The sequence below is a fragment of the Parasteatoda tepidariorum genome, chromosome 9, assembly GCF_982258835.1.
Source record: "Parasteatoda tepidariorum strain Cologne lab strain chromosome 9, Ptep-v5.0, whole genome shotgun sequence".
Lineage (NCBI taxonomy): Eukaryota > Metazoa > Arthropoda > Arachnida > Araneae > Theridiidae > Parasteatoda > Parasteatoda tepidariorum.
The window spans coordinates 78,647,835-78,674,677 of record NC_141763.1 but is presented as its reverse complement, the minus strand read 5'-3'; the positions used below and the strand labels follow the sequence as shown (position 1 = coordinate 78,674,677).

At 31.4% G+C, this 26,843-nt stretch overlaps 1 protein-coding gene across 3 annotated transcripts in view; it reads left to right on the top strand.

The window, feature by feature from the left end:
• Positions 1–26,843, top strand: part of LOC107446216 (A.superbus venom factor 1) — a 91,791-nt gene that overhangs the window by 16,080 nt on the left and 48,868 nt on the right. For all 3 annotated transcript variants that reach the window (XM_087152209.1, XM_087152211.1, XM_087152210.1), the window contains exons 8-17: positions 3,699–3,804; positions 7,266–7,508; positions 11,719–11,907; positions 12,566–12,688; positions 16,320–16,385; positions 17,964–18,158; positions 19,839–19,988; positions 21,387–21,513; positions 23,311–23,361; positions 25,688–25,882. In XM_087152209.1, the coding sequence (XP_087008335.1) occupies positions 3,699–3,804; positions 7,266–7,508; positions 11,719–11,907; positions 12,566–12,688; positions 16,320–16,385; positions 17,964–18,158; positions 19,839–19,988; positions 21,387–21,513; positions 23,311–23,361; positions 25,688–25,882 (1,445 nt within the window). The remainder of the gene's footprint in view (positions 1–3,698; positions 3,805–7,265; positions 7,509–11,718; positions 11,908–12,565; positions 12,689–16,319; positions 16,386–17,963; positions 18,159–19,838; positions 19,989–21,386; positions 21,514–23,310; positions 23,362–25,687; positions 25,883–26,843) is intronic.

Genomic DNA, 26,843 nt, shown 5'->3' with positions numbered 1-26,843 from the left:
AAAATGTTTACACTAAAAAGGTGTTTGGCCAGACAGTCATGGCCCGTTACAAGTCTAAAGAGAGCAACTGCCTTAAACCTGGGCTGATTTGGGATTGTTAAAATATGGTTGAACCAGGTTTTGTGTATATTGCTTTTACGGACATTCTCTGAGAACATGTTCCGGAATTGGTTTCGAACCAGCAATTTAAATGAGTGCTGAGAGATGGATCAACGAGATGCTTGGGCAATAGTTGTTCCTTCTTGGCCAAGAAATCAGTCAAGCATCTATTATATATAGTTCTCTTACGTGGCTCCCAGATTTTGACTGTATTTCTTTTCCGCCGGTGGCAACGTTTGCTTTGTTTTGAAAACACCAAAGCATTCTGCCTTTTAATGATGTGTTTCTGATCCAATATATATAATTCTCTTACGTGGCTCCCAAATTTTGACTGAAGTACTTTGTACAACTAAATAAGATTCTTTTCACAACAGTTAAATATTTACTTTATTTTCTTCATTCATAGAAAAAACAGTCGGCAAAGAATTCTGTTAGGTTAAAAAACATTTCGCTAAAAAAATAACGAATTCTAAAAGAAATAAAAATAAACAACTTAAAAAATAAAAATGCTGTTGCCAGCCATAGAATTTTTTGAAAGTTAACTTAGCAACATAAATCAAAATGACATAGAAGAGCAACTAGATCAAAATTATGATACCTGAGTGCTTGACGTAACAAATCCTTCAATTCTAAAAGTGTTGTATCGCCAAATGCCCAAATTAACAATTGTGTTCTTAAAGAAATTGTATAAAAAGTTTTAAATAAACAACCTACTTCTACAACTGCTTCTTGAAGAACTTGGCCCATTGATTAAAAATATTGTTTTAATTTCACAGTACTAACTTTACTTCTACTTTCATTATTGCTATGACCCTCTTTAATTACATTTTACAACTTCATGCTAAATTTGAGGACTTTAAGTTGTTTTGTGGTTGAATACTGACATTTAGAAATATGTACATAAAAAAAATAATATTTAGAGGCTAAGAGTTGCCTCAGAAAAATTTGAATTGTTGACATGAACTTAACAATGGAAACAATCTTTTTTGTGAAAAATTGAATTGTATTGTTGACATCAAAACTAAAAATATTGTGTTTCAACTTAACAATTCTACCGTAATTTATACTTTAGAATTGCCTCGGAGAAATTTGAATTGTTAGCAAAGACTTAAACAAAAAGTTTTATTTTAACTGACAAATACTATATTATAATTTTAACTTTTTCTATGACTATACTCATTTTCTTACTCTTTTCTTTGTTTTTCATACATTTTATTTTTTTGTGATAAAATAAAAACTTATAGTTGTTCTGCTTCTGAACACTGATGAAAACACAAAATGATGGGCTTCATCAACAATCAAAAATATATACATTTATTTTACAAATTCCATATTATTAAGGTGGCGCCCTTCAGAGAATTAAAAATACAAAATTATCTTCATCAAAGCCGATGCTTTACATCCGGCGTTCATTGGCAGACTACTATTTCATATAGTTTTACAACACATGGCTTTAGCCCTCTGTTGGGAAAGACTTTAAAACAAAACTTACAACAGTCACTTTTCTCAACAACTGAAATTTAGAATAGTGTGATTAAGAAAAATATGTGAACTGTTTGCAATTTCAAATTAATATTGAAATGTACAGGTTCAGAATTTTCTACAGTGAAAAGTTTTCGGAACTTCAGTATTTAAAAAAGTATACAAAAACTAGACGTTAAGAACGTATCCAATGAGCGAGCAAAGCGAGCATTGGATTGCGAAGCAATCCGAAATGAACTGTGAAAGCAGTTCCGGGGGTTGGTGAGCGCCAGCGATCAGGGGGCGAAGCCTCCTAGTAAAGTATATTTCATGTTTCTGCTGTTATTTTATTCGTATGGACGCGAATACTGCCAACTTAGAGGAGTAAAAAGTACTCATTTTAAATCATTTCTTAATTTTTTATTACTTTCACTGTAACAAATAAGTTTTGGTACACGTGGTAACAATTATTTTATTTATATCAATTATTATTTTTAATATTTTAATAATTATTGCTTATTTAATTATAATTAATGCCTATTCGTTTTCTACGAAAGTTTCTACTGCTTAATTTTCTTTACTATATATCTTAATGAGTTTAAAATTTAGGTGTCTAAAAGTTATGATACCAATTCTGAGATTTAAAGTAGTAATACAATATTATTATGAAAGTAATTTATTAAAAATGTTTGGTTTTCCATGCTTTTTAAACTATTGTTAATTTTTACTCAAGACATTTCTGTATTTTGAGTTGGTCTCAAAAGTTTATCAACTCAGTTTTGTTTGTCCAAAATGACCATTGACCATAACTTATGCTGCTATTTAAACAAATAATATCAGTTTCGTTTTAATAAGCAAAATATAATCGAAGCTTTTGTGCCTAAAAATCGAATATGATTGTTAATTGGTTATTATAAAATTATCGGTAATTGCGGGAAGTTAATAAAATAGCTATTGATCAAAATTCTCGGTAAAATGATGGAATTAATAATGGGAAATTATTCTACTACCATAATATTGTATTTATCATTTGACTACTTATTCATGTAAATGAAATAATAGTTAAAGGTAGGCAGTTATTTATTTGTCCCAAATGCTGAATAACATGTTTACGCAGTAAATTAAAGACAACTTAATATTAGTGTCGTATATTGATATACAATTTAAGTATACTAATATGTTTTTCACGACATATTCCGATCAAATTGCTTAAGTTTCATAGAGCTTTTTTTTCTGAGAATGTTTGACTAAGGTTGGGTAGGTTTGTGTTTCAGAAACAAAAAGCTGACTCTTATTTCTGTCTTGATTTAAACTCTAAAGCTAAACATATTTAACGCAACAGAAGACCAAAAAAAAAGTATTTGACACTGGATATTATAAATCCTCAGCTGAGTCAGAAATAAATATTGCGTAAAAGATTAAAATCAATTCATAAAAGAAGTTAGCTGGGCTGGAAAAAGTTTATTGGTAAGCTTAGAAATAGGCAAAGAATATAGAAAGAAGTCCAACTCTTCGAATACGTAACTAACGCGGGCAACTGCTTGGTGTGGTGGTACGCTACACCATTAAAACAACTTATAGGATGAACAGCATACTCAGATTTAGCAGAATATGATATGTACTAAGATCCAGCGCATGAGCATAGGAAGTAAAGTGACAGTCAGGAGGTACGTCACCAGTGAACCGGTTGTTGGGCAACTTTACATGTATGGTTGGGTACGCTGCCTCTCGTCTTTCTATTCTCTCCATACCACAATTTATTAGCAGATTTTATAAACATGGATGATATAAAAGTATACTCAGAGAAATATCTTAATTAATAGTACAGTACTGTTTATAAATACAGTACAGTTTATAAATGCAGTACTGTTTATTAATAGTGTAAGAAAAAACCAACCCCAGTAGTGATTGTGAGGAGAGGAGGGTGCAAACCCATTTCAATCAAGAATCTCTGCTGTTTTGCCCGTAACTGTGGTTTTTTTTCTTTATGTACAGTGACAGCACCTAGCCTTGGGGGATTGGTTTACATTATGTCTACGGAAGCTAGACTTCTTCCTCTATGTATATTCTTTGGAAATTGGATAACGCAAAAAATATGTTTTTCCCCCTACTAATGCTGTGGTATTGTTTTCTTTTAGATTTGTGTATGGAAAGAAAGTGAATGGTTTGGTAACATTTCGACTTGGAGTAAAACAAATGATGGCTGCCAGACAGGTTTTCTTTGCTGTAATTGGTCCTAAAGAGGCGAGTGAGAGAGTTCTATGCAACAAAACTTGCACTATTATCGAATACTTTTTAAAGTGTCAGATTATGACTAGCCTCACTTTTTTAGATGGAGTGTCGAAAATTATTTTCATTTATTGGTTTAAACTATTGGCATCTTATTTTTTCCACGCTTAGCACGGTTAAACATAACTACGAGGGGCATCCAGAAAGTAGGTTTCCCTATTTTTTTTAAAAAAAAAAACCCACACTTTCAGGAATATATTTATTGGGAACAAGTACAGCAATGTTTCAGCTATTTTTCAACATAGCCACCACCAGAATTGAGACACTTGTCATATCGTGAGATCAACTTTTGTATCCCTCTGTCGTAGAACTCTGCCCCCTGTGAAGGGAACCACGTGGTAAAACAGTAAATGCTGACCGTTACTGTGAAACACTGCGGAAACTGCGACGTGCATTCAAAACAAGAAGCTTGAAATGCTTATTGTGCTCCTCCATGACAATACTCGTCCACATACGGTTCGACTCACAGCAGGTGTTTCGACGGAATTTGGCTAGGAGTTGTTTGATCATCTACCCTACAGCCCTGATCTTGCTCCTAGCGATTTTCACGCTCTTTTGCACCTCAAGAAATTCCTGTCCTCCGGTGAGCGTTTTGGCAGAGATGAAAAGCTGAAGATGTCTGTCACACGCTGGTTCCAGTCACAGGCGGCAGGGTTCTACGACAGAGGGATACAAAAGTTGATCCCACGATGCGACAAGTGTCTCAATTCTGGTGGTGGCTAAGTAGAAAAATAGCTGAAACATTGCTGTACTTGTTGCCAATAAATATGTTCCTAAAATTGTGAAAAAAATAGGGAAACTTACTTTCTGGATGCACCTCGTATAATTGTCATTTATAAAAATTTCGACTTTTAACAGATACTATGCAATTGTTGTAGAAAATAAATATTGCAGTATGAGCAATTTACACAGGATCTTCGCTTATAAGCATCATATCTAACTTAAGTTCCGTTGTGATAATAATGATACACAACTGTAAGCAAAAAATAAAAGAGACTTCTGCCCTAGTACGGGCGAGTGGAAGGGATGTGTTTTGTATGTATTTCCTTTACTAGTACCTTTTATTTAAAAATAAATAAATAAAGGAAATAGAATTCATTTACTTTACAAATTAAAACTGTTTGAAACCTGGAGCATGAGGAACCATAATATTGTTCAGCTTTGCTGCATTCTCAATATGATGCTAAGTTGATCCATAATATCATTCAATTTTGATGTTGTTGTTGTCGTGTCTATGCTAGTGCAAAGATTATAGTCCTCCAAAAGTCTTGATAACAAGATTTGCAAGTTCTGGAGCGAGCCCGATGGCCATGGAGAATTTCGATGGGAGGTGCTCCAAGTTGAAAGAGGGAGTTAGTTGCAAATGAGGTCTGGTCATGAGGTCTGGTTGCACATGGTCTGGTGTTAGTTGCAAATGAGGACAGTACTTGCAGATGGGATAGTATTTTATATGAGTGCGTGAGATCTTCATGCCCTTGAAATGTCTAGTACGTAGCCTAGCTATTGTAGAGGAGAGGTTTCTTGGGCAGTTTAGATCGGGGATTGTTGCCTTGCTAAAATGCTGGTTGTATAACCTCCGTCTGGCAACAGCATTCGCATCTGCGCAGGTGACAGCTCGAGGTTGATCTTCGTCGCGTGCTTCCTTTTCAAGGGCACCTGTGCATTCGTTCCCCTTGATTCCAACATGAGCTGGGATCTACTGGAGAGTGCAACGGATATTTAGTATTAATTTCTTGCGTTATTGATGTTTTACCGTTATGATTCAATTTTGATGCAATCTCAATATGAGGCTAAGTTGAGCCATAATATCTTTCAGCTTTGCTGAAATATCGATGTGGTGCTAAGTTGACCCATAATATCGTTCAGCTTTGCTGCAATCTTAATATGGAGCTAAGTTGAACCATAATATTGCTCAACCTTGTTGTAATCTCAATAGGGCGCAAAGTTGAATCACTTTATAGTGTTTCGTTAATTAACACGATATTAAGATTCAATTAGAAAGTAAACTCAGTTTTAACTAGAAAATAATTTACATCTTAATTGAGGTTGCAGCACATTTCTGCCACATTATGATTCAAAGTACCGATGTTATGATTAAGCTTTGAACTGATTTTTTTAAAAGTGTTCTGACTCACTAAATAAAGCAATGAATGAATATAAAAATATTTACCTATTTGTTTGCGTAATTGTTTTGATATCTTTTAAATTTTAAAAAAAATTCTTCTTTTTCATTGTAATGTAATAAAGAACAATATAAGTAGTAGTATAATAAAGAATCGTATAGGAATGAAGAGCATTAGCTCTTACCTTTAGTTAACACGTTTGCCGTTGCCTCGAGAAATAAATAAACAAATAAAAAAGAGAGATGTTGAATTTTTTATTCATCAGGTTCACAAAAAAAGTATAAGATTTTTCTTAATAAATAAAATTTAATTAACAGTTATAAGCATGTCTTTTAGAAAATGGTGTAACGTTTATGTACCATGAGCAATTATTAATCATTTTGCTTATAAGGACATTTAATAAATAATCAGTTTGAGATCATTAAACTATGTAATTAAAAAAATCGAGATGAGACGAAAATGTTGCTGCTTGTGTAGTGAAATGAATTATTCTGTCAGAGTAGTTGTCAGTCTGTGGGGGCGGAGTTATCGACCATGCCAACCTTCGTCTATCAAAAGGTACCTCGAGATTGAATAACGAGGTACCTATTAATAGATGAAGGTTGGCATCGTCGATAACTCCGCCCCCACATTGGTGACCTCCGGACGTGATTTGTACACGCAGTAACGCCCACTTCGCAAAAATCATGACAGTAACGCCTACTTCGACGGATAGTCGACATTGACTACTTCGACATTGAACAGTTGACTTGCTACTTGTGAATGCAACACAGAGCAACAACGAACGCTACGACGTGATGTTAATACACCTCTCACATTCAGCACTCAACAAAGCTCTCCCGGTCTTTCACAAGTACAGCAACTAGTGTTATCAATTCATCGAATTCTCTCCCTGATAAAATTCTGGTAGGGGAGCAATGTGGCGTAACTACCACTACGAAAATTAAACTTCAATTCACTGGTATGTAAGACATGCTAACTTGATTCAATCACGAGGTACCTTTTGATAGATGAAGGTTGGCATCGTCGATATCTCCGCCCCCACAAGTCCTTCCATTTCTGAAAGCGAAGAGTAATGGTACTATTGAAATTCGTTAAATGTATAATCTATGATTCCTTATTTATTGACTGTATTCGGTTAGACTTTTATTGAAACATTGTGTTGAATACTAAGCATGCCATTTCTAAATTCTTTTCTATTAATCGGAAATTATTTCGTACAAGTTTTATTCTCTTTTTTTTTAAAATTATTTTTGATGAAAGAACTTGCATTTGATAGAAATTCCTTTTCAGCTTGATGATGGTTCCTACACATTGAGATTAGATACTAAAAATTTAGCTCACCATAAGGATATTGGATGGTTCCCTGAAATAGAAGGTTCCCATTTAGTCGTTGAAGCTACCGTAGTGGATAATGCTAGTGGTAACAAAGAAGTTGCAACAGACTCTCGAGGAATATTTGCGAAATCCCCATTCAGTATATCTTTCAAAAGATGCCTACAAGATTTCAAACCTGGTCTTGTATCAGTTTTTGAGGTACATTGATGCTTTACGTACTCTTATAGTTTTAAATAATCATAATGGAAAAAAATGCATAAAATGTCCCTCCTAAATTTATCTATTTTTTTTATTCTGCATAAGTAGCAATAGTCTGACATACGTAAACTGATTGTTCCTTCCAAAGTTCTCAATCGATGGAAACGCACTGAGGTGTGTATTCTGCTCATAAGAAATTCCTTGGGAAACTTCGTCATATATTTGTCATAAAAGAACCTCTAGGATATCCCTTTGGGTTTTTGCCACTGGAAAATTTTTCCCATACACTTTTGTCATATGCTTTTGACAAAGTTTTGGCATGGTGAACATTTCCTATGTCGCACACCTGCCATACAGCACGTCAACAATTTTCCCTTCGGTATTTTATCGTACCTAGACAAACTTATTACTTACACATATGATGGGTTTCCATTAACTTGCTAAATATGCATGGACTTCTCATAAGGTAACCATAAATGTACGGCGTGTTGCCATGAGTGTATGGCTCATTTTCAAATTTTCATAAGAGACCCATTGGCTTATGGTATCTTGCCATATAAATACCATACAAATTACTACGGTTTCCATTGGTTACCATAGATATTATGTTGGGTGAAGTATCCAAAGGGTTTACTTTTCGACTAACCCCATTAATGTAAGCAAAATGTAGAAACTTCATAATAACTATATAATGATGTTCCCATAAGATAACCATAAATGTATGGTGTGTTGCCATGAGGGCATGGCTCATTTTCACATTTTCATTAGAAAACCATTGGTTTATTATGTCTTGCCAGAACCCATTAAAATTACTACCCTTAGGAAAATTTGCCATAGGTTTGCCATAAAAATGCCATAGGATATTCCTATGGGGTTTTGCCTAAGGCAAAATTTTGCCATACACTTTTGCCATACATGTATGGCAAAATTTTGCCATACGTATATGGCAAAACTGTATGGCAAAATTTTACCATAGGCAAAACCCCATAGGAATATCCTATGGCAAATTTTTGCCATACATGTATGGCAAAATTTTGCCATACGTATATGGCAAAAGTGTATGACAAAATTTTGCCATTGGCAAAACCCCATAGGAATATCCTATGGCATTTTTTTATATGGCAAATTTTTGCCATAAAACTAAGTTGTGCTACAGCTTATGACGAAATCTTTTTCCATAGGCTATGGTACACCTTTGCCATACAGCTATGGCAACATTTCTCGTTGATATTTTACCATACATCAAAAAATAGTTACTTTCAAGAATCTTTCGCAATGGATATTAAAAATGCAAAACTTAATAATTCCAGAATAACTATTTATCCATAAAGCTTTTTTAAAAAATTTCTTTGATAAACTTCCCCTGTTTCACTTAAAGAATCCTTTCTGAATGCTGTTCTTATTCAAATAAATTTTAAATGGTTAGTACTAACCGTTAGAAAATGGGTCCGGTGGTCGGAGTGAGTGGGGAAAATATTGGTTAATGTTGATTAGGAACAAAATATATTGAGTACAGGCAACCAATATTTGTTAACACTGTAAAAAACAAGAAAATAGAAAGTGGGTCTGGAGGTCGGAGCGAGTATAAAAAACTTTAATTTGATTGATTGGCATCATAATTAGTTAGATAAGCGTCAGATATTAGAGGAACCCAAAAGAAACCGAATTTAAATAATGGTCGGAGCGAGTATGAAAATTTCTTAAATTTTGATATGTGATACTAAACTTAAAATTAAACAGACTACTAAAACAATAAAATACTATGAAAACTTAAAAGATAAAGAGGTGGTCGAAGTGAAATTAGCTTAAAATTGACCAAACGGGACAAAAGCCGAATATGTAACGGTGCAACCAGTGGTGGCAAGTGACCAAACTTTTATCTATAAAAAAGATGATTAGACTATGAAAAGCTAAAAATAGAAAACAGGCTAAATTAGTTGATCCCCTACTAGTGAGGGATATAAAACTCAGAAAATTTATGTTGAGTTGTGTTAAGCCCAGTTAGAAAAGAGAACGCAATATAGAAACAATGGTAAATACAAAACATGTTTAAGACATGATTAAAATTGGTAAAATTAATAAATGCTCTTGACACTTGGTCAGGGATAGTAAATAAAAATTAATTAGGTATAGGGACGAAAAAGTTGTAAACTTAAGGAAAGGATAAATTGTTAAAAGCATATTTGGTAACAGCAGCAGATGATATTACCAGGGACTGTCCAGTTGATGATATTGAAGCAAAATAATTGTCAACCAGTAATCCAGCAAATCTAGTTAAGTGATGACCCTAAGCTATGTATAAATATGTAGCAGAACATTGTACAAGTATATGTGGATACTTAAGAAATATTAGTTGTAAGATAGTAAAACGCAGAGGCATGATAAAAAACAACTTAATGGCAAGCAAAAATTAAACACAAAATAAAAATATAAAACCCTAACATATGTAAGAAAATGCAAAAAAGCATTGCAAGAACCTAATTGGAATTAAAATCAAAATCTAATGAGAATGTAAACACTGACTTTGATATTGATATATGACAGCAATAAAATGAAATTGTCGCGGAACAAGTTAAAAGAATTAAAAAATTTTAATTATTAAAGAAATGATGGATCTGGCTTGATGATAAGAACTTAACTGCGTTTTTCATCATGAAGATTGTTTACAAATTGCTATGGGAATAGAGCACCATCAATAATGGAAAAGTGATGTGACTTTAAAAATTTATATAAAATCAGAGGGAGGGGATAAAGTAAAAAGAAAGATGTTGTTTAATCAGAAACAGTTGGGAGAAAGAAATATAAAAATTTTAGATAAAAATATAAATATCAAGATATTAATTAAAGTGTACAGAGTCAGCGTTAACAAATAGCAAAATTTAACATAGCGAAAACCTATACCCAATTGCGACATATTTTGAAAAGATACCGATAATAAAAGTACCAGACAGCCGGAAATTAAAAACTTAATAAAATCAGATAGATAATCGCATATGCGTTTGCAATAAAATGTTTTAGACCAAGAATGAGATCGAAAAAATATTAAAATAGGTAGCCAAAGTTAGCGAAAGATTCCATTAGTGGTGGAATACACGTTAATATGGCTGTCTGATGCTCTAAGCCTAAATCAGTGGAACATCGGATTTCAAACACTCAAAAATGGAAAAATTGGCCACCCGGAGGCCGGAAAAGACTCACCAGGAATACCTTGTGGGATAGCATGTTGAATTTAATTAACTTCGGGGTGAAAAAATTGATATTTCCTTCTTTTAGAAGATATTTTTGAGGACTCCATAGAAGATGTTGTTTCGTTGGTGGGAATCTAGATCAGCTTTTCCTTATGGTATACAGCCATACAAATCTTTATGGTTACCATTGGCCTATGGTATACTGCCATACAAATTTCTATGGTTACCATTGGCCTATGGTATACTGCCATACAAATCTTTATGGTTACCATTGGCCTATGGTATACTGCCCTAAACATTTTTATGTTTGTCATAGGAGAATGGTGACGTGCCATATAAATGCCATACATGTCTCTATGGTTACCATCGGCCTATGGTATCTTGCCATACAAATTTCTATGGTAGCCATAGGCTTATGGGGTTGTGCCATACAAATCTGTATGGTAACCATAGGCGTATGGGGTTGTGCCATACAAATCTGTATGGTAACCATAGGCGTATGGTATCTTGCCATACAAATTTCTATGGTAGCCATAGGTTGCCATAGATTACCATAGGTTTCTCTATGGCAAATTTTCCTAAGGGTATGGTTTCCATAGGTTACTATTTTTACTGTAGATTATCATAGATATTATTTTGGGGGAACTTTCCGAAAGGGCTACTTTTCGACTAGCCCTGTATTTGTTATCAAAATGTAGAAATCTAAACTATAAATTTTAATTTATAGTTTCTTAAGATATTTTTTTAATTTTTTTAAAAATATATTATATTACATTCCACATTATCTTTACACAATTTTAAATTTTTGGAATGTCGTTACTTTTTATAGGCTTGATATAAAAGCCTAAATTTTTTATCTTCACATAATTTTTCTCACTCCGTTTCAAAGAGCTATCACTGTGTTGTTTTCTATTAATTGATTAAATTCGCCCAAAATTTATAGATTTGTTTAAGACATGTATTCTTTATAATGTTTTTGCCTTGAATTTTAAATTGTCTTCTTTGCAAATTGTATCTTTTAGGCAGATATAAATTTTGTTGATGGAAGACCTGCAGTTGGTGTCCCCACAATTTTGAGAGCTGTTGCCAAAAGTAATAAGGACAACTCAAAAGAGTTGAAAGTCACTCAAACAAATGCCGTTAGTGATGATGAAGGAAAAGTTTCTTTCGAATTACAACCGGAAATTCATCACGAGACTGTATCCATAACGGTGAGTTTTTTTACTGACCTAATTTCCGCAGTGTCAAAATTCAGTGTATTATATAACGAGCAGCCACATTTTTATATGTTCAGGAGAGTGCTGATTTACTGCGTTTTGGTGATAAATACCACGATTTCCATATAGGCATGAAAAAAGTTCCTGCATGCTGTGTTATTATCTAAAGAAAATTTCGGAAACATGTATAATGTCTATCTGGAAGCATTACTAAGGAACAGTTCGTTATTGGAAGAAATATGACTTTTCGCTATATTACTCAATCCGAATTTAAAATTTTTTCATTTGAATCCTTTTTTATTTAAAACGAAGTTAACTGAAAGAAAAAAAATATTTTTTAAAAAAATTTAATGAATTTTTTCGTTAATATTTTAAAAGAAAAAATAGTTTAAGTTCTTGCTAGCTTTTTATCTCACTTTTTATTGCACATTAATTTTTAACATTTTTCTGTCTTAAAATGTTAAACTATGCATCATTTTATATTTTGTTTCGTAATAAATAAAACGAAATAGATTTTATATGCATTAGAAACTTAAACCCAAGTAGGCATAAATGAAATTAAAGACTGATGTTTATATCAATATAAAAACTAAATAAATTTCTAATGTTTAAAGAACAAATCTAACTTTAATTTTTTTTAAAAAAACTCCAGATTGAAACAGATGATCCGCGATACGTTGGAAACCAGGCTGTCGGCCATTTTGAGCAACATAAGTTTAAATCAACAAATGAAGCATATGTTGCCATAGAAAGAAGTAGTTCTCAAAAACTCAAGGTATGTTAGTCCTAGCATGTTGTTATTTTTTTTATTTTGTATCTTGGAATAATATCAATATATCTTTTCTGTTAGATGCAAAAATATTTTTAGATACCGTCATATGGGGCTACTTTGTGCAGGATTTCGCAGTTTTTGAGCTTTGACATGTAAAAAAAACTATGTTAATTCAAACTTTAGTAAAATCTATCAATATTATATTCATAACTGGACTCAGACGAGTGAATTTGATCAATATTGGCATTATTTGTATGTAATATTTACAAATAATAAGTCAAAACATACCTTGCACAAAGTAGCCCCCAAGTGGGGCTACTTTGTGCAGCGCTAGGAATTAAGTTTAATAATCATGTTTTTAGTAAAATATTGATGTAAAATTGTTAAAAAAGTTAATTGTTGACATTTTTAATGACAAAAACATTAAGATATGTAAAGATATTAGTTTGAAAATAATTTTCAGCGTTAAAAAACATTTTTTATAAAGAATTTTTTCTTAAAAAGAATGCTTATTTCAAAACATTTGAGTTTAAACAAGAATAATAATTTCAAAAATAATAATTATTACATATTCATTAACATTTATAATATTGATAAATTTGAACATAACATGCTTGAATTAACATGACAGAACTTGCTCTTCAGTTTCTGTCAAAATCACCTGATGTCCTATAAAATATATTTTCATGTGTTAAATCGTTTGATTAATTCATTAGAAAAATTTTTGTAGAATAAAAATAATAGTTTACCAGCACGTTTCACGTGTTTCTTGTGAATTTTATTAGAGATAGTATTTCTGTGGATTTTGTACTTCCGAGAAGCTTCTGCAATCGACATACCACCAGCAACTGATTGCAAACATTGTTGCAGATTTTCTAAAGTGTAATCACGGTAGTTTCTCGTTCCAGGTATTTTTTTTATAACGTCTAACAGTTTTTCTGTCGAAAAAAAAACGAATGAAACTTTGCACAAAGTAGCCTCACAGTGAATTTTTTTTAAATTTTCCGTTTATTTGCTATTAATTTTCAAAATTTTTTTAACGCTAACATGATATAATTGTTTATTAATATATAAATAAAAAATTTTGCACTTACGACAATTGTTTTATCAACGTCTTTGCATTTCACAGCTAAAGTTTCCACGCACACTTTTCGACGTCCGTCGTTCTCAGAAAGTTGTTGACATTGGATAAACAAAACACACTCTGAGATTGTTTTAAAAATCGAAAATTTTTTTGTAGCAATAGAGGAGACTTCTATCTTCAAATTCCACCCATTTTTAACGTGAAAGAAATATAATACTGAATAGCAGCACTTGAAAAGTGGCAAATTCGAATTTGCACAAAGTAGCCCCCGCTGCACAAAGTAGCCCCCGCTGCACAAAGTAGCCCCACATGGCGGTATTTAAAATTTGCTAGCATCTTTTTCGAAAGAAAATGTTATAAGATCCTTAAAATGTTTTTCGTATCTCAATTAGAGTCTCGATAATTCGAGGCTAATGGGACCGAGCCTACTTCGAACTTTCGAAAGCTCGAATTATCGAAAACTTAGAATTTATTGAATATTTAAACAAATGGAAATAAAGTAATTTTTAAATTTCAGTATTTAAATTATATTATCTATTAAATTTAAGGACAATTTATTTACATTAGAAGATCAGAGTGCAATAACTGCATTATACAAAAACACAATCTTCATTATATTGCTGCATCAGGTTAATTGTACTTTAAAATAATTGTTTGTTTTTTGTTTAAACATACTGTTCGCATGTTTCAGTGTTCAACACACACATTTGTTTTTCAACATGCAATTGTAGTAATCATCGTGAGACCAATCGTAGTAATCGTTCCACGTGTTGTGTGTGTGCTTTGCTCATTGTATGGGAATAAGACTGATTTTTTTTTTCACTAGCTCGGACTTATGGGAAATTCGCACAATCGAGACTCTGTTATAGATGGAAAAATGTTTTAAGGTCCCTAAAAATTTTTTAGTATCATCATGGATGCAAAAATGACTTCGGAACTATAAGATATTTTAGTATCTTCATAGATATAAAAATGTTGTCAGATACTTAAGCTAAGTTTTTAGTATCTTTTTCGATGGAAAAATTTTATAATATCATTAAGTTTCTCTTATATTTTAATCTGAAAAAATTGCTTTAAAATTGTTTTTTAATACCTTTCAAGATGCAAAACTATTTTCAGAAGCTTTATTTTATAGTATCCTTACCACCAGAAAATTATAAACCATCCTTAAGTTTTCTAGTGTTTTTTTTTTTTTTGATGGAAAAATGTCTTAAAATCAAAAAGATTTTCTAGTATCTTCATAGATAGAAAAATGTTTCAAAATTCTGTTAATTTTCTAATATCTTTACCGACGGAAATATTTAACCCCTTCCTTCTCGCTCCTGTGAAAATGACGGGGTGAGGTTTCGCCCTCTATTTCTCGCTCCCGTGAAATTTCCGGGCTGGAGTGTTCAGTAGTGACGCGCCAATGAATTAATAAACTAAAAATTTAAAACTAATAAAAACTAATAAAACTTAAAAACTAATAAATTTAAAGACTAATTAATTTCTTTTGCCCGGAAAAATTTTATTTCTCATTTTACACACCAGATGGCAGTACCAGGATATTTTTAAGGCAATTGTAGAAATTGTAGAAAAGAGATGAAGGAAACTTGGCAGAGCTGACCTATCAAGCAATATTGGAGCAAAAAAGTTCACAAGTTAACGTTATGTTAGTATTGTGCTTATGTTAGCTCTTTGGAGCAAAAATAGATGATGAGTCGGCCTGTCTAATTCAGGGGCTCTAGGTACTACTGTCCAGATTGTGACGTTGGCCTCTGTATCTCATGCTTTGAAATTTATCACACAAGAAAAAATTACTAATCTCTATTTATATTATGCGTAAATTTAATAAAATTCTGTTTTAATGCTTAAAACACAGATTTTTTAAATTTTCCTTGCTTGATAGAAAACCAACTAAGTCCTGAATGTTGGCTTTTCCTAAAAATTTAATTTTTTAAAATTTCAAGCTAAAAACAAATCAAAAATTAAAAATGAATAAGATATATTGTTCATACACATATTTTTATCTAATTTTCAGGGATAAAAAAATAGGCACTTTTATGATCGTTTTCTTGAAAATTAACCGATCGTTAAGGGGTTAAAGATATTAAAAATGTTTTTAATGTTTTGGTGGATACAAAAATTTTTTAAGACCTTTAAGAAATTTAAGTATTTTAATCAGTAGAAAAATGCTTTGAAATTCTTAAGATTTTTTTTATCTTTATTGGTGCTAAAATGTTTTAACATCTTTAAGATATTCTAGTATACTTCTCTATTATCATTTTTGATAGAATAATGATATAAAATTCTTAAGATTCTCTATCATCTTTGTGTATAGAATAATGCTGTAAGATTTCCCTGTTTATTATTTATATAATTCTAAATTATTTTAAAAACTGATTTTTATATTTCTTTAGTTTGTATTTACTTAATTTTTAATTTCAATTTCAATCATAATAATATATGGAGAACAGCGTTAACTAATTTATTATTTTTTATAATTTCTGGATATAATTCTTGTCTTAATGGCTCAAAAATATTTTAATGTTTTGATGTTAATTTTAATAGGTTGACGATATGTTTGTTAAAGTTGTTCATTTTGAGCCTGGTGAAATTCAGAATACCTATTATACTGTAAGTTTTCTTTTTTGCACTTTCTTTTATTTTGTTTGTCAGGTTATTTCTCTTATTTGTAAATTCTAATAGATAAACATCTTAATTTTAAAAATAATTGAAATATATGATTGATTATTTAAGTAATATTAAAACATTTATTTTCTGAAAAGGTATAATGGCGTATAAAATAATAATAATAATAGTATTAGGGTAACTCTGATCTTTTGTTCATGAATTTCAATTGAAAAATACCTTAATTTGGGCACACGTTTTTTCTCACTGAGCCAATACCTTTTGTTTAATTTAAAATACAAATGGCTACATTTTAATCGTTTATTAATTAACATAAAAACATTGATTTTGCAAGAAAATATTTATATTTTTAACCTCATTAATTTCAGATGTTAAACATTTTTTCAAAAGTAGATTGATCAAAATAAAGTTTTTTTAAAGTCAAATAACATTAAAATTTTTTAAAAAAGCAATAAATAAAATTCGGTTTTGTAGATCGACATGCCTAATAATAATAATACAATTTTCAAAACATCACCGCCAAGCCAATGTATGCTTTGTTTAAATTTGCAATAAGACTTCCGGGTTATTATTTCCAACTGATTTTTATGCCTAATCTCGCAATATTATTATACTTTAGTATTTTTGATATAACATGTTCTTTCAATTTAACTTTCAACGAAACAAACAACGTATGAATTCGGAAGACTCCGCAAGCTTGCTATGATGGCTACCCAAAATATAACAAACTGTGCTATTTTACACAAATATAGTCAAATAAGGAATAACACTCAAAACATGGCAAACCTTGGTTGTGTTGGCTGGTTCTAATGCCACTTGCCACACGAGCAAGCCTGCTTGCTGAAACCGAGCAAATTTAAGGCAGAATGTGCGTTTCTTGTTTCTCAGTGGCGCCATCTATGACCAAGAATACGACTTCTGCCACACCAAACGTCACACCTGTTTTATAGGGCGGACCTATTCATACATCCGTTCATTCATCAACAGATCGTAATTTTGACCTGAATCAGAGAACGATCGATCTCCAATGCGTACTGGATTGGCGATATTGATTTGTTATGGGAACATGGAGGACTTTTGCGACTTGACAGATTTAACTTGCATCAGTCACTTTAGTATCTTCGGCCGGCGGAGTTCGAACCCATGAACTTTCGAACATGGGCCCGGCACCCTACCGACCAGGATATCCCGGCTGGCAAACCTTAAACCTCATTTATACTGCTATATTAATTTATTTAAATTTGTTTTATGGCTCAGAACCTGTTAGAAATTATAAATTACAGAAAACTCTTATGATTACTACGCCTAAATTTAAACACAAATCAAAATAATAAAACTTCCTAGAATATTAAGCTTGTTCACACATCGCCCTGTAAGCATAACATAAGCTAAGGGATACACCGAAAGTTTTCTACATTTCTTAAGGTTTTAGGAAGCTTGTCATTGCTTACATTCATTTAGCCATTCATAGGAATTTTAATTATAACTAACTGGTTTAAAATTATAACTAATAAAATTCTTTATCTAATTGAATTTTTAATTGTATTTTTCATTTCTTTGAAGGTTTCGGCGAAAGGCAAAATCATATTACAGAAACCTTTTCAGCAAGGCCAAGTGAAAGTGCAGCGTGTCGAATTTGTAATTACTCAAGATATGGTACCTAATTTTAGGCTTACAGTTTTCGCACATTACAAGGACGAATTATTAGTAGATTCTTTGAATATTGATGTTGAAAATACTTGCAATAAAAATGCTGAGGTAATGTAGAAATTTTTCAAAACCAAACTGACTTATTTAAAATAAAATATCACAGACAGTCACATATAGGGTGTTCTGTAATGATCGTCTTTAATAGTATATATATATTTTTAGAATTCTTGTCCAAAAGGAAATGCAAAAAAGGATGCCCATCTGGAATCATAAATTAATATTTAAACAGAATAAATGAAATAGTTCGACTATTAAAAAAGACTTAGAGGAGTGTGAAGATAAATAATAGAAACAAAGTCAGGCAATCAAAGGGGTTTCCAATAAGCCTTGCTATGCATGAAACTTAAAATCTAATTCAATCTAATTCAATTTAATCTACTGATTGCTCATGTACAATATGGAAAACTGGCGAGTGACCAATAAGAATGAATAAAAAAATCTTAATTAAATGATTGTTTAGAGATAAGAAGAGGACATTAGAACTTACATTTTTCACATATTAGAACTTGACAACAAAAAGATGACAGCATATCAACTGATCTGTTTCCGTCTTCAAATGGATGTTTACTTTTTCAAGTAATTTCTGGTTTATCATTCATAAAAATTCATTAACCAGAGAAAAAAAAACTGAAAAAAGGACAAAAAAAAATTTAATCAAAAACAAAGTTACAAAAAAAAATATTTGCAAAATTATTAAATTTTTTTTTCAAATTTTAAAAATATGAATTTTTTTAAAAAAAATAAATAAATAAAAATTTAATAAAATTAAATTATTTTAATATTTTTAAAAAGATTTAAATTTCTTTACATAACATTTTCAAAAAGAATCCTTCTCTGTTTCTGTTACTATCAGTTATCAGACTAGTTTTAATGGGAACAAAGGCAAAGTTCCTTAATAGCGTTTATATATATTTACCTTATCAATTAGGTACCTTACCTTATAATAAACAATGCTTGCACAAATGAAAATATGTTATAGCGGCAGAAATTTTGCAGCCACTGCAGCGTCACTATTTAATCACATGAGAACATTTTAAGTGAATATAAAATCGAGTTGAGGATGTGAAAAACTGGAAGCAATACAATTTTAAACATTAAATTTTTAAAACATTAACATTTTTAAACATTAAATTTGAAATGACACAGAGTAATCGAATCATTCTTTTGCTACACAAATCTTGCGAGTCGTAACTCTTCAATTACTTAAAACCAACTTTATCAACAGTGGCAATAAATTTATGAGAAATAATTATTTGGAATGCTCTGAAGATTGATGAACAGTGTTCCAAAAGAAGACCGCTCTGAATAAGTTTTGATCAAATGATCAGATCTTCACGTTTTGGGACTCAATCTAAATGGTTCGAGGGGGTGACTTCAAATATGTTAATTAATTAGTGCAGACCATAAAGAAGTCGTATATTTGAAATTCGATTTCTCAGGAACTATTTTACCGATTACGGTCAAATGTTGCAATTTTGTGTTTGCACTTCATTTGTTGAATCCTCATATTTGATGAATAAAATACAATGATTCTTTACTATTGTGATAAGAATTCTTTCCAAAATCAATTTTTTAAATAATGATTTCTTTATACTTATTTTAAGTAAAAGTTTCAAATAGAACTAAACAGTGATTATTTTAGATTAATTAAGTTCGTTTATAAAAGCAGTTTCCTGTGTTATGATTGCATAGTTTTAAAGAGTGAAAGTTTTGGAAATTTTTTTAAAGGTCTCTATAGTGCCAGAATTTGATGTGAAGGAACCTGGTAATAACGGTAAGATAGTGATCCGAGGAACGAAAGCTACTTTAGTTGGTCTTCTGGGAGTCGACGAAGCTGTTTACGCATTATCAAAGAAAGATCTTCTCACTAGATCTAAGGTAATTATTTTAGATGGATTTAAATCATTCACATACGAAAAGTATTTTATGAAATATTTTCACAACATAATCTTTGTGCAGCAACATAACTTATTCTATGTCCCAGAAACATAGAAATATCCTCATTTTTCTTCAATTTCACAAATATTGTAAAAATGTTTTAATTAGTTTCTAGTGTTATTACTTATTAAATTAATCACCGAGAAAGCAAATACGGAATGTGCTGAAGAAACTATGGTCAAAATTAACAGACTAGGGAATATTTACCTTGTTTCTGGCCTTATGATAACACTGAAAAAAATCGATAACTTTTATCGAAGCTCTTCGGTGATGATTTTGGTAAAAATAGCACTAAAATACGTGTTTTAAAATATATAATAAAATTTTGTAAATTTGATAAAAATGTAATAATTTTATCGTGATGCTTTAGAGAGTGGCTTGAAAATCATTCATTTGGTTGAATTTACTGTTCAGTTTTGTATTTTTTTAACTAAATGTGTAGTAATAAGTACTATAATTTTAAAAACGAGAATTTCTCAATTTCTCATATGCCGTTACCATATGAACGGAAAAATTATCAAATGAATAATTTTTATTTGCATATTCAGGTTTTTAATACCCGAATTATGTTTTTTTTCTTTTCATCAGAATTGTTATTACCATACAGTACTGTAATTTTAAGAAAATTTTTTTTCCTTGCAGATATATCAGAGAAAGAAATTTTAAATTCTGTTTCACTAAAGGAATTCTGATAATTTTATTTATGAATAAATACTTATTTCTATCCTCTTATTCCAGAAGTCTGTCTTTTAAATGAAATGAAAGACTCCTACAGTTTTTTTTTCCAGATCAACTTCACTTACCTTCGGAAAAGTTTTTAAAGAGATTTCATTTGCAATTAAGAAAAAAATATGCTCTGAACAAAACACCCTAAGAATTTATGCATAAACGATGTTATACTTTAACACGCTGAATGCCACGCTAATTTTACATGGCTTGCCCGTCTGACCAAAATGATTTTCTCAGTATGTATTGCATTAATTTCTTCAAACCATTTTTGTAACGATAATAATATTAAAAGAATTAAAAGCATTAAAAATTTTCTCGAATTATGTGTTTCTAATAATCTTGGCTTCACCGGTCCCCGGTGACCCCCGTGGCGCTATGAGCAAACTCAGTGCCGGTCACCTCCATGGCATTCAACGTGTTAAAGATTATCTCAATGAAACAATTTTGAAATCTTTAAACATTTGTACAACTAGAATATTTTCTGGGAGATTTAAAATGTTTCAAAAACATAAATGGATATGCTCTGTAGATTATTTAGCACTTTGGATTTCGTGTTTTCTAGTGCATTCATAAAATTGTTCACTTTTATTCTGAAAAATATTCTTTTAGGTGTTTAAAGAATTGGCTAAACATGATTTAGGTTGTGGACCGGGAGGTGGTATAGACTCAGACAAAGTCTTGGCTAATGCTGGTTTGATAATGGCATCCAATGTTCACAATCCCTCGTCAACAACGTGTAAGTTCATAATAATTCTAGCATTTCACTGCTTGATTGAGTTATTAATGTTATAAAATTTAATTATCAGTTTACATATTATTACATGAAAGAAATTAGGGTGGAATTCTTTTTATACTTAAAAATAGTAAGGTCAACGCGTTGCCATCGCTGTTTTGGGTACTCATCTTAAAGCTGTTTTTCTAGGCAAAAACTTAGAAACCTGAAATTATGAAAGTAGGTTGAAAATGTACACGAGTACAAAGGAATAAAAAACTAAAATTCGATTTGTTCCATAATTATTAACTACTAAACTTGTAGCAAAAATACAATGCGGACTGGTTTACATGTCGCAGGAATGCAACTGCAGAATTAAAATTTGACTTGCTGATAGAACCATGTTTAATTGTAAACTAAACAAGAGCTTTTTGTTTTTGAAATTCAATTTGACTTCAAAGTTATTGGAATTTTAAAAGCTTTTTATGAGGTTTTTCATCATTTGTTTTTCGCTTTACGTTACATTTTGTTTTGATGCACAAAATCTATAAGATTTAAAAACTTGAAAATTATGAAGGTTGGATACATTGAAATGAATTGATGCTAGGAATTCGATAGAATAAAAGAATGTAAGATTCAATGATTAGTTTGAGAATTATCAGCTGTTAAACTTAAGTAAACAATAAAAGGCGTTGTCAAATCTATGGCATCCTGAAATGCAAATACAGGGTTGAAATTTGACAAGCTGAAATGATTATTTCAAATTAATAACTTGACTCAAGTTTTTTTCAATATTTCAATTTGTTTGAAAGTTTTTGCAATTTCAAATGTTTTTTTCATGATTTTTTCAGTTTTTTTTTGCGTAAAATAACGATTATTTATCCATTGTTGTTGAAAAATTTATCTTTCGCGAAATCATAATTTTATTAGCTCCCACGTGACTTGTTGTTCAATGTTATAAAAAATGGATAATTAAAAAAAAAGAAGAAATAAGAGAAAGCTATTAGATGTAGCCTGTTATAAAGAAAAAAAATTATATCAAAATTTTTAAAAATATAAATGTTTAAAGAAAGTTAAAAACTGTTTGCACTTTGAACTGTTATACAATTTAAGATTTCCGCTACAGATTGTTAGCAAATGAAATTGCTCTTAATTTATTTCTTCTTATAGTAAAACGCATTCTATATTCTTAAGTTTAACTATTTCTTTTAAATACAGTTGATTATTTTTCAAATCCACGTAATCGTTCATCTTGTTACGATTGAAGTAATTACTTTTACGCATCGAGTAAATAAACTATTTTTCGGCAAACAAAATTAGTTGGGCTAGGAATCAGCTGAATAAAATAAAGTTTCCTCCTAAAATATTAAAGTGAGGAATGGTAAGATTCTTTAAATTAAGGGTATGTTTAACCTTATGTGCTAAGAGGGCCACATGAATGAGTTAGGAAAATCTCATGGCTCACATACATTATTGTAATAATATAATGCAATGAAAGAAATTAATTAGGAGGAATGAAACTAAAAAAATAGTTTAGCGCTTAAAAGCAACCAAATGGTTATAAATGATGGTTCGTTTCTTTTTTTGGAGCTAAGTTCACTTTTTTTTGTTCCATTCATTCACTGTTAGCTTACTAGGCAACTTGCCTTCATTTATTAACTTACAAGACAAATGAAGGCAAGTTTTTACTTTTTATAATAGCTTCTCTTATGTGATCATTTAATTGTTCAGAGTTGTTTGTTAAGAGTTTAATCTGAATGTAGCATCGATTCCTTTACCCGCTCATTTTATCTAGTTTAATTTACATCTTCCTTTTTATAGCTTCTTGTGTTGCTATTAAAAGAAGGAAAAGAGAAATTGGATCTGAAATATGTAAGTACTAATTTTACTTGATGTCAGCTACCATTGACAAAATTATCTCGTACTCTGTGTAATCTTTTTTTTTTTATTAATTACGTCCATCATTTGCTCTCTCGAGAATGAGAAGTCTTGCAGTCCAATATAACAAAGAAATATCTCCAGGGGCGGAGAGCGTCTTGAAACTAGAAGAATTACGGGCTTCCTGGAGGGCAGAGCAGTTCCGTAGATGCCCGCCATTCATATGGGCCCTATTTGCACTTACAGTTAGGAGAGTCAGAAAGACTAACACGGTGTAAGTGCACCTGTAAGTAATCGTGCCCTGTCAACAATTGGAAAGATGAAACACAGATAGCTCTAGGGAGATTTTTCGGAAGACAGGATGCCAGAAGGCTCTCCCAACGCGTTCCAGAAACTTGCTCTCTGTTGGAAGAAACTCGGAGAGTTCGAAGCTTTAGTTTCACAATTTGTTTAACATTTCTCAAATTTGTCGGTGACACAGGGAGATCCAACAGAGATGCCTCTTCGGCAAGGTTATCAGCCTTTTCATTACTCCATAAGTCACAATGGCTGGGGATCCATTGGAGAGTTATCTCCTTTCCACTAGACAGAAGAGCATTAATAATGTTTTTTACAATTGAATTCAATGGCTGTAGGAAGAAGAACATATTTTGAAACAGTGTGAATTGCGGCCTGGCAGTCGATGAGGAGGACAAATCTATTTTCAGGTCTTTCTAATATATTTTGGAGAGCCGGGTATATTGCGAACATTTCTCCATCGAAATTGTCAGAGTTTGAACTGAGTGGCTTTTTGAGTTGGAAAAATCTGGAGAAAACACCTGAGCCTGCTCGTCTGTGTAATCTTTAATGGTAACCAAGCCGAATATACGGCACAACTTTATTTAAATGATCTAATTCTTCCAATTCCTCTTTCAATTCTTACACTTTAATTAATTTTAAATAACAAATTAACCGAATTCTAGCTGTTGTACGCACGGAAGTACTTTGATTCAAATTTTGATTATTTTTAAGAGACGTCTTCAATATTGTCAAAGTTCTACATGTATTGAATTTTAGTAATAACTTAACGCTGTTTTTCGAAGCTCTGTAGCCAAGGAAAATAAAAAAGCCATAGTTTAAGTGCCTTACACTTGAAGCAGACAAGATAGAAAAACACTACCCCCATCAAGGCTTTATGGTTAATACGGCTCATTTATGGCTCAGTGCCTTAAATGAGCTGCTAATAGAGTTATCCCACTAATCAAATGCAGATTGAAACAAAGGTATAAACCGCATATTTTCATATATGGTGCTTTAGATATTCATTATAGATGGAAGTTTTATTTCCGGTAAATTTATAAAAAATGCATCTTTCTGTTATAGTAGCTTTTTTTAAAAATTGATGCCGAAAAAAAACGTGTCTTGTTTTTAGTAGAGAAGAAAAAACCATTAAATATTGCTATTATTAAATCTAGTAATATTTTAATATTGAATAAAAGTCTAAACAAAATTTCGCAGAATAAATAAAGCTATTCTGTTTCGTTTTGTTGGAAGTTTGGTTTTAATTGGAAACGGCCATGGAAAAGATTTGCTGTACTAAGTATAAATTTTTTTGGGTGCTGATGGTCTGAGTTCCAAAGTGTGATATTAATGTCTCCCTTATGAGTCAATTGCTTCAGCCCAAGGGGAACCTCATTGCATCCTAAATATGCGCCCTAACAGATTTCGGTTTTGCAACTCACTGCGCAAACGTGTTGCATCATTAATCGAGTTCGGTAAAGCTGCAACTCATTCTTAAACATATTGCGTCTTTAATCAACTTCGGTAAAGCTGCAACTCATTGCGCAAACATGTTACTTTCCTTATCGATTTCTGTACTACTGCAACTCACTGCACAAACGTGTTGTGTCCCGAACGAATTTCGGTAATATAGTACCTCATAGTGCAAATGTGTTGCGTTCCTAACTGATTTCGATATTGCCTCCACTTGTTGGATAAACGTGTTGAGTCAACACCTCCTAGGAGAGAGAAGGCCTTCGCACGGGTAATTTTAGTAGTCCGAAGAAAGGAACATTAAACTTTGCGAAATTGAATTAAGATGTTACAATTGTCGGACAATTAAAGAATTGGATTTCTCGCTTGTGGTAACCCATGCGAAGGCTTTCTCTTTTACAGGAGATGTTGATTGAGACCCTAAAGGACTTTGGTTATACTGCAACTCACTGCGCAAACGTGTTGCTTCCCTAACAATTTTGGTACTTGTTGCACATGCAACTCACTGAAAACGCGAAATTTTACGAGTTCATTGTTATGCATAATTTTTAATTCATGTTTCTTTTAGTGAGTGACTATTCTGGGCTGGCTAAAGAATGCTGCTCTCTTGGAATGAGTCATGATTCCCAAAATAGAGATTGTGAAACTAGAACTAACATAGTTGTGCGACAATTGAAAGGGGAACATTCAAATTGTTCTAGAGCCTTTTTGGAATGCTGTCAGAAAGCAAAAGAAAGAGGATTCACAGAAATGAAAGCAATGAGTAAAAATTATCTTTTCATATTTCACGAATAAAGATTGTAATATTCTTGACACATTTAGTACTACGAACGAGGTATATAATGTTTAACTATTGTATCCCTAAAAGATGGTAAAACATTTAAAGTTAACTCAAGTGGATATTTCATAATTTTTTTAACACTTATTTACTAATAAATGTAGCATAAATTAATAAATTTCTAAGACATTAACTGTCTTTGCAATAAATTGACCACCACTTTCGACGAGCAATTTATCATGCGATTCGAAGCAACTTGTACCTAGAAGTGTTACATTTAAAATAAAAGCTTCTTTAGGTGATTATGCTATGGGAAATGATTAAAATTTCAGACGTATTATTCCATGAAGTAATAATAAGCTTAGTGTTCAGTCCCTAAATTAAAAAAAAAAAAATTGCAGTATTATACGAGAATCAATATGGTTACATTGTTATTTCCGCACTATTCATACTCTTATTTCAAAACTTATTTCAAAATCAAGCAACTAATGCTTAATTTTAGAATTGTTCTAGAAAATAAGTATTTAGAACATTTTTTTTTATTGTTAACGATATTACTGCTCCTAAATAATGTGATAGTTTTCAAGATTCTGTATAGATTCTTGAAAGTTAGAAGTAGATTAATTTTACTAGTAACTGTACGTTACGTACTAGTAAGTACTAGTTCTTTTGTTGGAAGTTTGAAAGATGTTTAATAATTTTATTTTATTTTAAATCACTTCAAGTCTGCTATTAACGAAGAGAAAGGGATTCTGTCTTTTTTTTAAATTTGTAGCTCTTTTAAAGTGTTTTTTTTTTTTTTTGAGAAACTTCATCTATTGTACAAAAATATTCTACAAAGCTTTTTCAAATTTAAAAAAATCCTAAACTACGTGTATTATCTAAGTACTGATAATATAGTCGAGGCTTTCTTGTATGATTCCCCGTTACAGCGACCCTTCCATTT